Raw genomic sequence first — 16,975 nt, forward strand, 5'->3', positions numbered from 1 at the left:
GACCTACATCGACAATCTATAAGATTGGTTAGGGTAATATATAAAAGAGTTATTTCCTCTTGTAATTAATTAATTGGATACTATCAATATTAATGTAGAAAGAAATTAAGAAGAAACTTCCATCCATTTATATGGTTGCCAGCGACCCCATCTATTTCCACCCCTCCCCACCGCAGACCGACCACTCTCTTTTCCATGCATAATACATTCTCTTGTAAGAAAGGCAACACCAACTCTGCCAGGGCTTCATTCATATCACGGGGGCCAATCCGCCTAGACCAACCATGATGGACGGTGATAGGGGGAGAAATAGTGATATATGGTTCATTTACAGAGAGGGTCATCTTTATATATGTTCTTGGAAAATCCAGGTTAATCTTGGATAAATTTTCATCAAATAAAATTTTTAGATAAAATTTTTTTTAATATTAAAATAAAAACATATTGGATTAACTTTAGACAATTTGGGTTAACATGTCAAATTCATGATCTATGTTATGAAACTATGATAACCTTATACAAAACAAATCAAAATAAATTATTAAGCCTAATTTCCAATCAACTCAATATTAAATGATGAAATTGAAAAAAAATCAATTAAAAAATGACCTAAAAAAAGGACTCGGGTTAATATGTCAAACTTGCAACCTGGGTCATAAAACCGAGATAACCCCATGAAAAATAAATTACAAATTTTAATCCCTAACTAGCCTAATATTGAAGGATGATATTAAAAAAAGAAATCAATTAAAAAAAACATAAAAAATAACCTGAGTAAATCCACCAAACCCATTACCTGATTCATCAGACTGAGATAACCTTCTAGAAAAAAATAAAAAAAATGACATGATTTAACTCGGGTTAACCTGTCAAATCCGTGACTTTGGTCTTGAGACTGAAATAATCTCATGGAGAGAAAGTCAAAACAAATTATAAAGCTCAATTCTCAATCGTCCCTATCGGACCTAATGTTGAACGATGAAAATTGTAAAAGTCTTAATTAAAAAAATGATATAAAAATAAGTCGAGTTAACCATTAAATACTATTACCGAGTCATGAGACCATGATAACCTAATTAAAAAAAAACCAAAATAAATTATGAAGCTTAATTCTCAATTAAACACAATATTAATTGATGAAATTGGGGGGAAAATCAATTAAAAATGAGATAAAAATTAAGTCAATTAGGTTAACCTGCGACCCGAGTCATGAGACAAGGACAACCCAATAAAAAGTAAATTAAATGTTGAAGGACTCGTAACCCAAGTAATGAGATCAAAATAACATCTTAGAAAGAAAATATAAAAAAAGGACTTGATTTAACCGAGGTTAAAATACCAAAACTCGTGACCTTGATCTTAAGATTAAGATATTATCATAAAAAGTAAATCAAAATAGATTATGAAACTCAATTCCCAACCGACCCAATGTTGAATAATAAATTGAAAAAAAATCAATTAAATAAAAAACACAAAAAACAATCCGAATTAACTCGGGTTAATTCATGTCATGAGATTAGAATAATTTAATGAAAAGTAAATAAAACAAATCATGAAGTTTAATTCTCAATCAAATCAATATTAAATGATGAAATTGAAAGAAAAAAACTAATTAAGAAAAAGAAAAAATATATGAGTCAACTGGGTGAACCCGTCAAAACTTGAGATCCGTGTCATGAGAGTGTGATAACTAAATAGAAAAAAATAATAATATTAAAGAATAAAATTAAACAAAGAAAATTAATTGAAAAGAAAAAAACAAAGAAAGAAAAATGCAAAGCAAAAAAAAAAAGTAAAATATTATTTCAATAAATAATGCTTTGTGAGGAGGGGTAAAGTAAAACCGCCTCCTTTTTTAGTCTATAATTAATTGTTTATTTATAGATACATAACTTGGAATGATGTTGTTTTGAATGACTCGACATAACTTAAGCTTTAGATATGAATATAAATGAGGTTAGGTTTAATGACTTTGAAATTAACCTCCTTTACATCAATGTAAATAAATAAAGTCATAAAGTTTGTGTCTTTGGGAATCTAAAATCTTGACCTAGCTACATCAACAATTTATAGGATTGGTTAAGGTAATAAGGGAGTTATTTCCTCTTATAATTAATTAATTGGATACTATCAATATATTAATGTAGAAAGAGTAAACTTCCATCGATTTATATGGATAGGTCAAGGTTGCCAGCGACCCCGTCTATTTCCACCCCTCCCCACCGCAGACCGACCACTCTCTTTTCCATGCATAATACCTTCTCTTGTTAGAAAGGCAACACCATATCCCATCCCTTTATATTGGGATATGGGGCGGGCAATTCACATCAACCACCGCCTAGGCCAACCATGATGGACGGTGATAGGGGGGTCGAGAAATAGCGAGATACGGTTCATTTATAGAGGGGCCGGGTCATCTTTGTGTTCTTGGAAAATCACCCTTTTGTGGGTCCATTAATTTATTAAAGCCTTGAAAGGTGTTATAATAAGAGATTTAGGCTTGAAATATCAGTTAAATTAAAGAGAAAAAACCATGTATTATTAGCAACTGATGTATATATAATTGGACAATTAATAAACACACATGTTGGGTCAGAAAATAGGGTTTTGGTACGGTATTTAACCATCACACTTAATCCTTCATTACTCCTTGAGTTTGTTAGGTTTCAGCAGATCTTGAATTATGATCGAATACTTGGTTTTTCAATCCTTCTTTCATTTTTTTTTTCCAATTTAAGTTAAAGGCTTAAAGATTGATCCAAGAAAGATATTTAAATTAATGGGTTGTAATTCATAGGTTATAAATTAATTAGTCCCTCTAGTTTTACAAAATGAATCAAGTACGTAGTTTTTAAAAAAAAGTTTCAAGATTAATTAATCAATTCCTTAACTTGTGTTGAGTGTGCTTAATTTAATATTTTTTATTTAAAAATATCATTTTTTTCACATCATCAATTTTCTACTTTTTAATTTCTAAAATAGATTACAAATAGATTTTTTTAAAAATTAAAAATATCATATATAAAATGATCAAATTATAAACATATTTAAGAACGTAAGAACTAATTATTTATTCTTAAGACTAATTCATTTTGCAAGACTACATAAACTAATTTATAATTAATTTACTCAATCCTGATTAATGCAAAAGTATTGCTTAATGAACCGTCTTCCCTAGCTACCACCATGTGTATACAATACATGAAGCTCATTATCCCTCAGTGGGTTGCAGTCTCCATGTGTGGCTGGGTCAGTGCATGCTTCGTTTTTTGTGTTGGCAGGCCTTACCTATGCTCCCCAATATAGAGACGTTCACTGTTATTTTAATGGAAGATTAATTTGAATCCTAGATTGATTTATATTAAAAATAAATAAATAAAAAAACAGTTTAAACACACAGAAGAATATTTAAGGAAATGAATTGCAAATTCTTTTTTTAAAATAATAATTTAATTAATCAAATTAATAGAAGTTAATTTGATCTAATCAAAATTTAACCTTTATCTTTTTATTTTAACTTTTCTAACTAATAACTTCAACTTGGGTCGACTTGAATTTTAAAATAATAATATTAAAAATAATTTTTACCACAAAAACAAACACACAATGAAGGAATGAAATCATGTTACGGGTTGTCTATGAGGTCAATAGTCATACACATAATAATGTTGAAATGAATTGCAAATTCTTTTTTTTAAATAATAATATAATTAATCAAATTAATGGAAGTTAATTTGATCTAATCAAAATTTAACCATTATCCCTTGATTTTGACTCTTCTAACTAATAACCTGAATCGGTTTAAATTTTAAAATAATAATATTAAGAATAATTTCTACCATAAAAACAAACACAGAACCGAGGATGAAATCATGTTAAGGGGGCTAAGAGGTCAACAGTCCGAATTCTATTTTTAGATAAATACAACAGTTAATTTCATGTCTAATAACATCACATAAATGTAGACCCAAAAGAAAGGAGAAAATCTAGATTGAAAAGAGAAACAGAAGTGGTCATCGCGAATGGTATGATATCCAGCTGGGAAAGAGAGAAAAGAAACCGGTGAAGAAGAAGAGTGTGAAGGAAGGTTTGACCAATCCATAAAAAGAATAATTATAACTTAAAAGTGCTCTCTCTCTCTCACACACACACACACACACAGAGATCTAGAGAGAGAGAGAGAGATCTAGAGAGAGAGAGAGAGGCGGTAAAAGAAGAGAATTGAGAGCCACCAATGACCAAACGTCAACAACATGATCTTGATGAATGGTAGAGTACACCTGATCTACTTGTAGTAGTCGCAGTGATAATAAAAAAGGGCTGACTTTTTATTTGGAGTCTTGTACGTTACTAGTATATTCATTGTCCTGTGTATGCTGCTATACATGTGCGGTACTAACTAAATTATACGTACCAGTGCGATGTAGACTGTGTTCTTTCTTCTTTCTTCTTTCTTCTTAATATAATGTTTCGAAATTAGCTTTTAGAAAACATATAAAAACATAAGTTAGCTTTTGCTTTTTGGCCGACTATTGAGAAAATATTGTCTACTTAGTCAGATAATTCCCGTATTTTACACTGAGTTATATACATAATTCTATTTCAAAATAATATGTTTTTAATTTAAAAGATCTGTTTTTATTTATTTATTTTACATATAAATATTCAGCTCTTAATATTTTTAATCGAATATACAGTTTTTAAAATTTATTTTAAAAAACACTATAATTAAAAGTGTGTTTTTTAAATTGCAACCACAAAAACTACTATAAAACTCGCTAAATCATGAATTCTTTAACGTCTTGAAATAAAATAGAAGAAAGTGAGAATATATTCTCTATACCTTTTTCTTAAAATGATTGAAATTCATTCCAAATATATTCTGAAAAAACTTTATTTGATATGCACGTTTTGTCACTCCTACTATATAAACATGCTTTTAGGTTTTTTTTTTTTTTTTAACCGGTCTACAAAACGCAATAAATCGTATTCATCAGTGGTCACCACCGGCATCCACACCACTGTCACCCTAGCTCGGCTGGCTACTATTCTCCATCACAGCTATCTCTTTCACGTCATTGTTTATGTTTTTTGGCTGTCGTCGGTGGCACTGCCAACCGCGTTTCTTTTGGTTTGCTGTGCCGAAGACTGCTTCTCGAACTACTACCGCTATGGCTATCGCACTAGTTAACACTGACAGTTGGCTTTATTTAATTTGCTCGCCTGCTTTCCAGCTATGCTTGCTTTCGTCCCTATATATATATATATATATATATGAAATATTTTTAAAATATATTAGTTCAGATATAAATGAAAATAGGATCGATATCTATTGAAGAACATGCCTATAAAAATAAAATAAAAATTCAAAGACATTTAACTGTAAGAAAAAACATGATTAAGATCTGATAAAATAAAAGTTTTTTTTGGATATGATTTATGAAATTGATTTTTACTTTTAAATTATAATTCATAAATAACGAATAATAAAAATAAGTTTAAATGACTTTAATTTAGGAATGTATATGATAAAAAAAACTTAAAACATCTTTTTTAAAAAATATATAGTATAAGTTAGCAACTATAAATTAAATATTATTTGGTATTTGTTGTTTGATTGTTTTTTATTGTTATTTTTATTTAAAAAAACATCAAGTTAATATTTGTTTAGATAATTTTATTATGAAAGGTTGAAAATATTTTAAAAAATCATAATTATAATACTTTTTTTTAGATGTTAAGAACTCCGTAAAGGTACTTGCAATTGTATTATAAGCACACCTAAAAGTCAAAATTTTTAATTTTATTAAATACAAAATTTGAATCAATCGTGGCTCATCTGTTAATTACTTCCTGATCTCAATGTTTTGTGTTGTCCAGCTAAATTAGGGTTTATAAATACGTCTAATTGATGATCATGTATTAATTCCAGATTAAGGGCACTTGGGTTGCATTCATTGGATAAGAAATTAAACAGCATAAATTAGGGTTAGGAATTTCCCTTGTCAGCAGGCACCACCGTTAATTACCACATGAAATTCTTTAAACTAATTATTCCACTTAATTTTCTACACCGGCTGTCATGGGATATGTCTGTCTAAGTGTGAGGCATGCATCGCTCATACCAAGCAGCACCACGTGGTCAAATATCCACTTGACACATAGAGTTTCAAAGAGGCCCAACCAGCTTGTACGGTACAAAGTACCCATCTCAATATTGTTGAATTTATAGGTACAGAGATCTGAAATGCCAGTTGTAAGTGACAATGCTTTGTCCCGTTTGTTTTTTTTTTTATCATCATTATGATTACATGATTGATTAAGGCAGTTTTTCAAATTATTTTTTTAAAAAATAAAATTAATATTTTTAAATATATAAATTTGATGTTTAAATATTAAAAAATATTATTTTAATATATTTTAAATTAAAAAATATTTTTAAAAAACAACACGCTGTGCATTTCTTAGACACTCACTAAATGTTTGTGGCTAATTAATTTTCTATAAAATAAAATAGAAAAATTGTTTTTAGGTGTAGTTTAGTTACTTTTTTAAAATCAAAGGTAAAAAAAGAAAAATTCACTCTCCAAAACCGTTTTAAATGTATTTTTTATTTTATGTTTCTATTTTTATTTCTTTTAATCAAATACATTTATTTTCCCTTTATATTTATTTTTTATGCCCAAAAGCACTAACAAAACACAACACTGCAAGTAATTTACATAGATCTTCACTGCAAACGATGTGCTTATTTTACAGGTCATATATTGAATTAAATCTTGAATCCAGGATCTTTAATTACCTGATATTAAATTAAATTTGACAACGTGGCATAACGGTTGTGGTCAGACTTAATTTTATATTGGTGAAGGCATGTGAATTTGATAGTATACTTGGAGTTAATTAATTAAAGCTTAAAGTTATTAACGGATCAGTGTATAGAATATTCTAAATTAATTTCCTTTTTAATTCGCTCCGTTTCTTCCCGAATCAAGCTGATCAAGAGACATTAGTTTCCCGTAGTACGTGGCAGAGTGTTAAATGTGAGTGGATGTTTTGTTTATATATATGATTTTTTAATTTATATTATTTAAATATAGATGAAAAATTAAAATATTTTATTTGAAAAGCTAGTTCATAATCAGATGATAATTGGGGGATGAATATGCTCTGTGCCCTAAATTATACAATGCTTCATCGCTCATGGAAATTGGAAACAATTAAATGCATCCATGGAAGATCAAGCAATCTCCCTCCTTCCTTCTCTTCTACATGCATGGTTGAGCTATCACAATTGCATGAAGAATCTTTGATGTATGAAAACAGCTGTCCACACCCAAATCCAAAAAATTTCCTTGATATTGTTGTAAACATGTTTAATTAATATTTAATTTCATGTTCTTGCTGTACGTTACTTTCCGACACATAAATATAGTTTATATATATATACTCTCTCCTTGGTATGATTGATTTTTTTTTCTTTTTTAGCTACGCGTGATGTGATTTGCGTTGTTAAATAAATGTTAATCCAAATCTAAGCTTAGAATCATGTGTAAAAGATTGAATTGTAAAGGGTTGGCCGTAAATTAAAATGGTCTGGTTTCAAGATTTTTTTTTCTATTTTTTTTATAAATCGAATTGGTTTCAACGGGTCAATAACATCGCAAGTTAACCTATCAAGTTGAGTAAGTTATAGCAAATTAATTTTTATTTATTTATTTATTTTATAAAAAATCCCACCCAACTTAGATCAATTCAACCTTGTTCACTCTAATTTCATTGCAGAAAAATCAACATTGAAGCATCATTGCCATAACTCTGTGTATATATATTAGTTAATCCATGTGGGATCATTGATCACGTAATTAGGCATAATTAAGCACCATTTAATTGTACCACTTCTTAAGAGACAGCTCCAGTTTTTATGGGGTGCCAGACTCTTTCTGACTATAAAGAAGGTTCTGCCACTATAACCAGAATTAGAAAAGAAAAGGTCATTAGTCAGTGCTAAATGTGTCATCTTGAACTAAAATAAATAAATAAATAAATAAATAAAAGTGGTGGTAGAAATTTGGAGGCTTGATTATTTTCTCGGAAAAAAAACAAAAAAAATAAAAATAAATCATTACATTTTCAGTTTTGAAAATATAAAAATTTATTTTAAAATTATTATTTTATATCTTCATCTCTATTTTTTTTAGCTAAACATGTTTTTGTTTTCACTATTTTTATTTATTTTTATTTTATACCGGTAACAAAACACTAGCTATAACTTATCATTGCTTTGAAACCAACACTTACAAGTTAGAAATTAGAGATACCCTCCTAAAATTCCAAAATGCAAATAATTTGGAAATTGAATTGAATGAAAAAGTCTTGGAGTATCCATGATTTGATGGGATTCAAAATACATGCACAATCCTCCTAAAATCGAACACATCACTCGAAGACATAAAGTAATCTCAGGACAGACAATATATTCTTGTATTTTAAGCGCCCACCACCAAAAAGCTCTAATACTTTTAATTATTTCTTAATTTAAAGATTATTAAACTAAAGACAAGGTTTAGACCTCACAGGGACTTTTTGTTGTTATTAGCCAATAAAAAATCCCTCTTCGTGGGATATTCAACAGTCAACTAGTGGGTCATTGAAGAAGAATGCATGGAAGTTTCACTCATGATTTTTGAGCTTCCACTTTCTACAAAAATAGAAAGAAAAAAATAATATTAGTAATTTGAATAAACAAAAACTCCATAATTCATATCCATCCAAAAAAATCCACGTGTGCAAACACGTCAATCTACCAAATCCACCCTAATTAATATTCAATCTTATTTAATTAATTAGTAATTACCTTCAAGAGGGATTGATTAGTAGTTTCGTTATGGTTCCAGGTGGATAAACAATAATAGTTAAAGGTCGTCGACAGGGTTAAAGAGAGAAGCTTGCAAGTTAAGCAAATAACGTGAGTGATGACTTCAACATTGTTCAATGACGTGTGAGCTGGGGATGTATATAGCAAGAACAAGTCCAATCTCTCACTTTTTTGTTATGAAAAGAAACTATATTTGTTTTGTGTGAGAATGACTTGTAAAGACCATAGTTATAAAATGTCTGTTTTATCGATTCATAACGTGAGAAGAGATGAATTAAATAAAATATAAATGAGAAATTATCTTGGTTCGACTTGGTTAAAAACCTCGATTGACTTGTAATTCAATCAATTCATTGAAACCAATAAAGAAACTCGTTAATATTTTGTGTCAAAACAATGTTATTTTGATGCATTTTTTTATAAGAAAAGTTTAAATTCAACTTAAATTAACCTTTTTGATTCGAATTCAAGCCCTATAAGAAAATGAATTTAATAACTCTAGTGAATTCTCAAAGGGTTGAGAAGTAGGTAAAAATATAATTGAAATCATGATTCAAGTTATATATATATGCAATTTTTATTTTTTTTTACCATCTATCGGTTTTTTGTTTCAATTAATAATTGAGTCAATTTAGTCACTAATTTATTCAAAATTTATCTAATATGTTATTAATTTTGATCCAAGTTTTGCTTGAGAAAAAGGATGAAAATAGAAATTACCTAGACATTTTTGCTCAACACATTTTAGCATCAAGACATCAAACTTTACGTCACCTACATTTCCAAGAAAATGTGCAAGGAAGTAAATGATCGGATGCTTTAAATCCTTTTCATGTTTTTTTTTTCATTTTTCTTTTGGTATTTTTCGGTAGCCTAATTAATTGTATATTCTCGTTAAACTTTATGTGCCTATCTTGAGAGCTTCATAATTACTAAATTTCAGCAATACACTTAGCATTTTTAATTATAGTAATATAATAAAGAAATAATATATTTTCTTCTGTTTTTATTGCTAGATAGACTATATATTTCAATTATATAAATGTAATCTCCTAGAAATCGAGTAAAGTTAACTTTTATATATATATATATATATATATATATCATTTACGAGTGACATCTTATGTCAACCAAGTATATATTATTTATATATTCAACGAATAAAAAACACGTCAAATTTAAAATATTTTAGACATAGAAATAAGAAGTGACTTTATAAGTTCTTGTAATTTATTCATAAAGTTCAACGCAAACACAAAAAATAAAACCACATCCGTCTCTAAAACTCTCACGGTCAACAACATAAATAATAATTGAAATAGGTAATTTCCAAATTACTTAAACCTTGCAACACAAGAAAACCCGTTCACACCCCTTCTGAAAAAAAGTTAATTATCTTTTTATTTAATTATTTGTTTGTTTACACAGTTAATTTTGTTTTAAATTTAATATTTTAATATTTTTACGTGGTAACTCAGTTTAAAACGCTATAAATTAATGGACTCTAAGTAAGAAAAAAACCTTAATATGAGATTAAATTTATTTTGATGGTAATCAATAATTTTTTTCTGTGGGATTAATCTTTTTTATTTTTTGGTTTGGAGACAAGAAAAAAAAACCTTAATAATTTTATTTTTTGGGATTAAACGAAACCTCCTGGATTCTAACATAAGCAGAGTCTACTCCACGTGGCTGGAACAAAAGACTGACTGACTGATTGCCACCCTCCCTCCCTCCCTCTCTCTCTCTCTTTCTCTCCACGCCTTAAAAACTCCACTTCCCATGTCTGCTGCTATATATAACCTTCCTTTAGTGAAGCATCCTATTATTCTCTCTGTATTTCTTGTTTTAATCTTTGATAACCTCAAATCTCGCTCTCTCTCTCTCAATGTCTTTAAAACTCTCACTTCCCATGTCTGCTGCCTATATATAACCTTCCTTTAGTGAAGCATCCTATTATTCTCTCTGTATTTCTTGTTTTAATCTTTGATAACCTCAAATCTCGCTCTCTCTCTCTCTCTCAAGTACAAGCTCGAAAAATCATCAAAGATCAAATAAGCTGACCCCCTTTAACCCGGATTTTCGTACCTATAATTGGGTTATTAATCCACAATTCAAGGTAATGCTTCCTTCATATACTCTTGGGGTTTGGTTGTTTTTTCTGTTTTTAGTTTCTTTTCTGTTTCTGTAACCCTGTGTGCTATAATGGTAAATGTTTGGTCCTTTTGCATTCTTGATGACTTTGTTTTTCTGCAAAAAGTTGTGTTCTTGGCCATTCTTGGTTACAGTTATTATCATGGTAAATTGGTAATGTCATTTTTGGGACTTTGTATTTTTTGAAATGGTTTTGTTGATCTTTTTTTTTTCCAAGTTGATGCAGAAAGATGTTATTTTTATGGACATTTGTTGTTCTGGGGTTTCTTCATTATGTTCTACTTGGTTGAATAAAAGTATGCGACTTTGTTTATTTGGAGTTTTGGGTTTGATTAAAGAAATTTTTTTTAGTTTGCAAAATGGGTTTTGCAGATCCATGGAGTTGTTCTCTGCTATGATAAATTCATCTTCATAGTTAAATGATCTCCTGTTTCTTGTGATATGGTATTGGTGTTCTGAGAAAACATGAGTGTTCTGAGATTTCTGCATTTGGTTATAAGAACATGCAAATCAATACTGTCAGATTTTGGAAATATTGACAAATTACATTTTATCATTTAAAATTAACTTCTGTGAATTGGTTTTGTTTGAACAGGAATCCAGAAAGTGTAGATTGCTGGAAACCCTTCCCTTCTTGAATGGGAATATCCTTGTCCTGCCCATTTTCTGAGTACGGCGATGTGGATACTGGCTTAGAATCTGTTATTGTAAAATCCATCAGCTTTGGAGACAATGAAGCCAAAACTCCGGTACGATCAGTTAGTTTTGGCAGTCAAGATTTTGAGCCTACAATATTGAAGTCTTTAGGTTCTGGGAAGATGGTAGTAGAAAGATCTGTTAGTTTTAAAGGAGGAGAATTGGAAAGAATGGTGTCTATTAGAGCTTCTCCACTAGACAAAGAAAAAGATGCCTCCACAAAGTTGGTTAGCATAAACAGCAAAGAGATGGATAACCAGTCCGTAATCTCAGATGATAGTTTGGAGACGATACGAAAGTTGGCAATTTTTGATCCCACCAGCCCCAAACACCAGGCTGCTGTAAAATTGCAGAAAGTGTACAAGAGCTTCCGAACCAGGAGAAAGCTCGCAGATTGTGCAGTTCTTGTTGAGCAGAGCTGGTATGTATCTATTGATGAGTGCTAATCCTGGTCCTCATTTTACAAAAAAAAGTTTAAGGATGCATAACCTTTGTTCTAACAAAATTAGTGTTTATAATCTCAGGTGGAAACTCTTAGATTTTGCTGAACTCAAGCGGAGTTCTATTTCATTCTTTGACATTGAGAAACACGAGTCTGCCATTTCTCGATGGTCAAGAGCAAGAACAAGAGCTGCAAAGGTTGGAAAAGGCTTATCAAAGAACGATAAGGCACAAAAACTTGCTTTACAACACTGGCTTGAAGCGGTAAGTCAAATACAGGATTTCTATGGAAACTATATTGGTTAATTATTGCTCTCCGATCACTCTGATACTGAATCTTTATTGCATCTTGTTTAAAACAGATTGACCCACGGCATCGATATGGGCATAATCTTCATTTCTATTACCTTAAATGGCTTCATTCCAAAAGCAGAGAACCCTTTTTTTACTGGTAAGATTTTCTTATCCATGTTACTTTAGTAATTAAAATTTTGATTCTAGACACCTTGGATTCAAAGTTGAACTTTGTGTATACTGGCTTTGCAACTGCAGGTTAGATATAGGAGAAGGCAAGGAAGTGAATCTTGAAAAATGCCCTCGATCAAAACTTCAACAACAGTGCATCAAGTATCTTGGTCCGGTGAGCTTTCTCATTAACACTTTCGTACCCAGCCCTTTATTTTATAACGTGAGTGCTTTTACTGATAAACATTTACCATTGCAGATGGAAAGAAAGGCCTATGAAGTTGTTATAGAGGATGGGAAACTTCTCTATAAGGAGTCAAGGGAGCTTCTCCACACCACAGAAGATGCTAAGTGGATTTTTGTTCTCAGCACCTCTATGAACTTGTATATTGGCAAGAAGCTGAAAGGCAAGTTTCAGCATTCTAGCTTCTTGGCTGGTGGAGTCGCAACTGCTGCTGGTAGATTAGTGGTTGAAGGTGGAGTTCTTAAGGTATAACTACCATAACGCAATAATTCATTGCATTTAGGCCAAAGTTCCTAAATGGTCTTCTGATATACAACATATCTGTTAACAGTGGCTACTTTCTATTTTTGACAGGCAGTTTGGCCTCACAGTGGTCATTATCGGCCTACAGAAGAAAACTTTCAGGACTTCCTTTCATTCCTCAGAGAAAACAATGTTGATCTCACAGATGTGAAGGTAAATAATTTAAAGCACATTTATTCTTTTCATATGATATAAATTTTTATTGTGGTGATAAGAACTAGCAGGTCATTTGCTGAGCCTTTTATTTCCCTGATATTGCAGACAAGTCCTACGGACGAGGAAGACAATGCTCTTTACAAACAAAGAAGCAGCAAACACCTTAGAAACAACTCATCAGATGAGGATTTGAGTCAAGCAGTGAATGATTTAGAAACTGAGGAAATCAATGTTCAAGAAATGACTCCTGAAAATACCGATTCTGTTGAAGAAGAGACTTCTTCAGTAGTAGAAAAGCAGAGGTCAAGGCGACTCAGCAACTTTAGTAGAATATTGTCCAATCTTGAAGTGCCAGAAAAGAGTGAATTGGTTGAGAAAATGGAAAGTGAAAATCATATGGTTGGATCACGCGTCAGTAATACATCTTCTCCGGTGGAAGATGGTTATGAATCGGCAGAAGAAGGATTAGGTACAGAACAGCATTCCTTGGAGCCGAATGACAACTTGTTTGATGAAGAACAAGGGGAAGATGAACAAAATGTTCCCGATGAAGCGATCATTGAAAGGATTAATTCTAAGAAAGGAATCGCGTCATATCAACTGGGGAAGCAGTTGTCTTGCAAATGGACAACGGGAGCTGGACCGCGGATTGGCTGTGTAAGGGACTACCCTTCAGAACTTCAGTTCCGGGCTTTGGAGCAAGTGAACTTGTCTCCAAGAAGCTTTCTCCATTCAAGAAGCACTGGTTTAATGAATCGTAAGGTGTCCACACCGACTACTAATTTTAGCGGAGAATTAAGACCGATTACAGGCTTACCAGTGGTAGCAGGGGAGGAAGTTTTGCAAAGAACACATCCCCTTTCTAAAGCACAATCATTGCCTCATGGGCTTCAGTAGAGGTAGCTAGCTCCTAGTTGATTTATTCTTTTCTGTGTATAGAGAAGATGATACAGAAATTCTTTATCTTTTTTTTCCCTTTTTGAAATCATTTATACACTTTTTTTTTTCTTTTTCCCTGTTCATTCATCCTGTACAAGTTGGAACAGAAATTGTAAAATCTTTTTGGGGTTTGAAACCCTTTTTATACAAAATGATATCTCCATTCATTCTTACCAAACTCACAAACCATAACTCTTACTGTTCATGCATTCCTAACTTCATTGGTTCAAAGTACAAGGCTCCATTTAAGAATGGGTCACGTTCCCAAAAGGCCAAAACTATAATTTTTGATGCTTTTGGTTTTGGAAACGTGCTGGCACTCAAACTCCTGTACTGGACTCTTTCAAATCCAGCTCCATTGGACTCGTTCAAATCAAGCTCCATGAATTGTCAAACCACAGAAATTTCCTTCCAGCGCCATAAGAAATCAAATTATAAAAACTACCTTCTCTGGCTCATAATGATAAAGCGAAAAAGCAAGCCATTCATTTGTGTGATTTTAAGTGTTATCTCATACAAATCAATGGAATTCTTCAAATAAAATGCCACTACCTTTTATTTCTTTCCTTTTTTTTTTTTTTTAATTTTCTTGTAAAAGGTGACAGAACTCTTGAATTGTATTCACAGTTTTTCAAACATCTGGTAGTTCTTTTACCTTTTTATCATCAAATGGAATAATTGATGGGGATTTTATGCCACAACCAAAACTGGGTGTTTGGAACAGAGGATTTTTTAAAATTTTGTTTTTTTTTTTAATTTTAAAATTTTCTAGATTATTTTAATGTATTTATATTAAAAATAATATTTTAAAAAAAATAAAAAAATATTTTTTTAATACAACCGCCATCACTATTCCTAATACCCACTAAAATCACAAATACCTCAAAATTGACCTCAATTTGGCCCAGTGGGGAAGAGGGTATTTCATATTTGATTTGATAACATAGCAGCCCATAATTAAGTGACAAGTTGTATACGAGGCCCCTTTTCTCTCTCTCTCTCTCTCTCTCTTAAATTTCAATTAAAACTATATTTCGAATATTATTTCATTAAATATCATTCAATTTTAAATTTATTTTCAGATAAAATTGTAACATTATTTTATAATATTAGCAAGAGTTTTTTTTTAATACAACTCTTCATGATTATTTTTTAATTATTTTCTTAAATCCAATTAAAATTAATTATGAAAAAACAAATAAAGATATATTTAAGATTTTATTTAATTAGATATTTATTTTCAAATGAGATTCTAGATTTTTTTATATATAATATTAGTGATCATTTCTTAAATTATTATATGGAACTTGTTATGCATATTTTTTTTTTACGTTTGTGGCCATGAATATTTTTTAAGAAATGAAGTTCAAGTAATTATAGTTATTGCCAATATTTGTTTTTTGAATTATAGTTGCTTTTTATTCAATAAATTATTCTTCTCGTAAAAAAAATCATTTTATCTTAAAAAAATCACATGAACAAAAGATATTTGAATGGAAAAATAAATTTTTTATATAGTTTTATTCATTATCTTTCATGCATTTTTTTAATTATCTTATTATTAATTAAATAATGAATTCTGAAAGATCCACCGTAACAACGCCTAGCACTATATTACTCGTTTTCTTTCTAAGATATTCACGTCAAATTATTAAAAAGTATTTTTATATATTTTTATTAATTATGGTTCTAATAAGTTGTTATTTAAAAACAATTATTATGGTAGAAAATGTAAAAAAACGAGAGAGAGCATCTAAAAGATGAAAGGGTTTTTAATAAATAAGATACCTTATTTTAATTTATATAGTCTTTAGGTTTTTTATTTTGTAAACAACATTCCTCGGGGAGCATATACTTTCCACAACCATAGATTGACTATATTATATAAATTCATGCTTTTCGCTGAGGTGTGTTGAAAATATTGCTTTGATTGTACTGACGAATGCATGATTTTCCATTCCTCTAACTAAAAGGCAACAGCCAGACTTTTACAGTGGATTGCACTGTGCACTCCACAGTAAAAGCTGATGTCTTTTTCCAAGCCTTATAATTAAGAATTTGACAGCTGAATAAACTTTAGCTCTCTCAGTGTAGAGTTTTGTTGTTATTGGGGCTCGGGTTTGTGCATCATCAAGTTCTTGTAAGGTACTCTCTACATAGCTTTATTGTTAACGACCGACACTGCAAGCTCCGCTTCTCGTCTTCCTTCAGTGCCTGAGACTTGCACAACATACATACAGCCGCTATCAAGACGAGTTTCATGACTTTATTCAAGAGTCCGACTGTTTTCCAGAAAGATTTATAATAATTTGAAGGTTGTATAGTAGTATTATGTCTTAGATGTATATATATAGCTTGTTTTTCTAATTCAATCTCGTGTTTTAATGGCTTTACAGAGCAGTACTGTTATAAAAAATTAGGCTGTACAAGCCAAGGTTAATCAGAGAGAGTTAATATTTATTATATTTTAGTGAAAGAAAATGAAACACATTCTGTTCCTTTTCAAATACTTCTTTTGAAAAGAAGTCCATAATTAATCATGCTTTTTCGCTGAGGTTTGTTGACAATATGTTCTTAATTGGTTGGTGAGTGCATGCATGATCTTACTGCACATGGTTGATCATCTTCTTCTTCTTCTTCTTCTCCCATGTGTTTTTTAACTATACAATTGGGGCAGCTGAATAAACTACTTTAGCACA

General features: G+C 30.6%; 1 protein-coding gene across 1 annotated transcript; it reads left to right on the plus strand.

The window, feature by feature from the left end:
* Nucleotides 1-10,677: 10,677 nt before the first annotated feature.
* Nucleotides 10,678-14,454, plus strand: LOC7463580 (IQ domain-containing protein IQM2). The gene is made up of 8 exons (XM_024596652.2): nucleotides 10,678-10,997; nucleotides 11,628-12,149; nucleotides 12,253-12,433; nucleotides 12,532-12,620; nucleotides 12,722-12,809; nucleotides 12,894-13,124; nucleotides 13,233-13,334; nucleotides 13,443-14,454. Exons 2-8 carry the CDS (start codon nucleotides 11,671-11,673, stop codon nucleotides 14,232-14,234), a joined length of 1,962 nt encoding a protein of 653 aa, XP_024452420.1. The 5' UTR covers nucleotides 10,678-10,997; nucleotides 11,628-11,670; the 3' UTR covers nucleotides 14,235-14,454.
* Nucleotides 14,455-16,975: the final 2,521 nt, after the last annotated feature.

This window comes from Populus trichocarpa, chromosome 3 (assembly GCF_000002775.5).
Source record: "Populus trichocarpa isolate Nisqually-1 chromosome 3, P.trichocarpa_v4.1, whole genome shotgun sequence".
NCBI lineage: Eukaryota > Viridiplantae > Streptophyta > Magnoliopsida > Malpighiales > Salicaceae > Populus > Populus trichocarpa.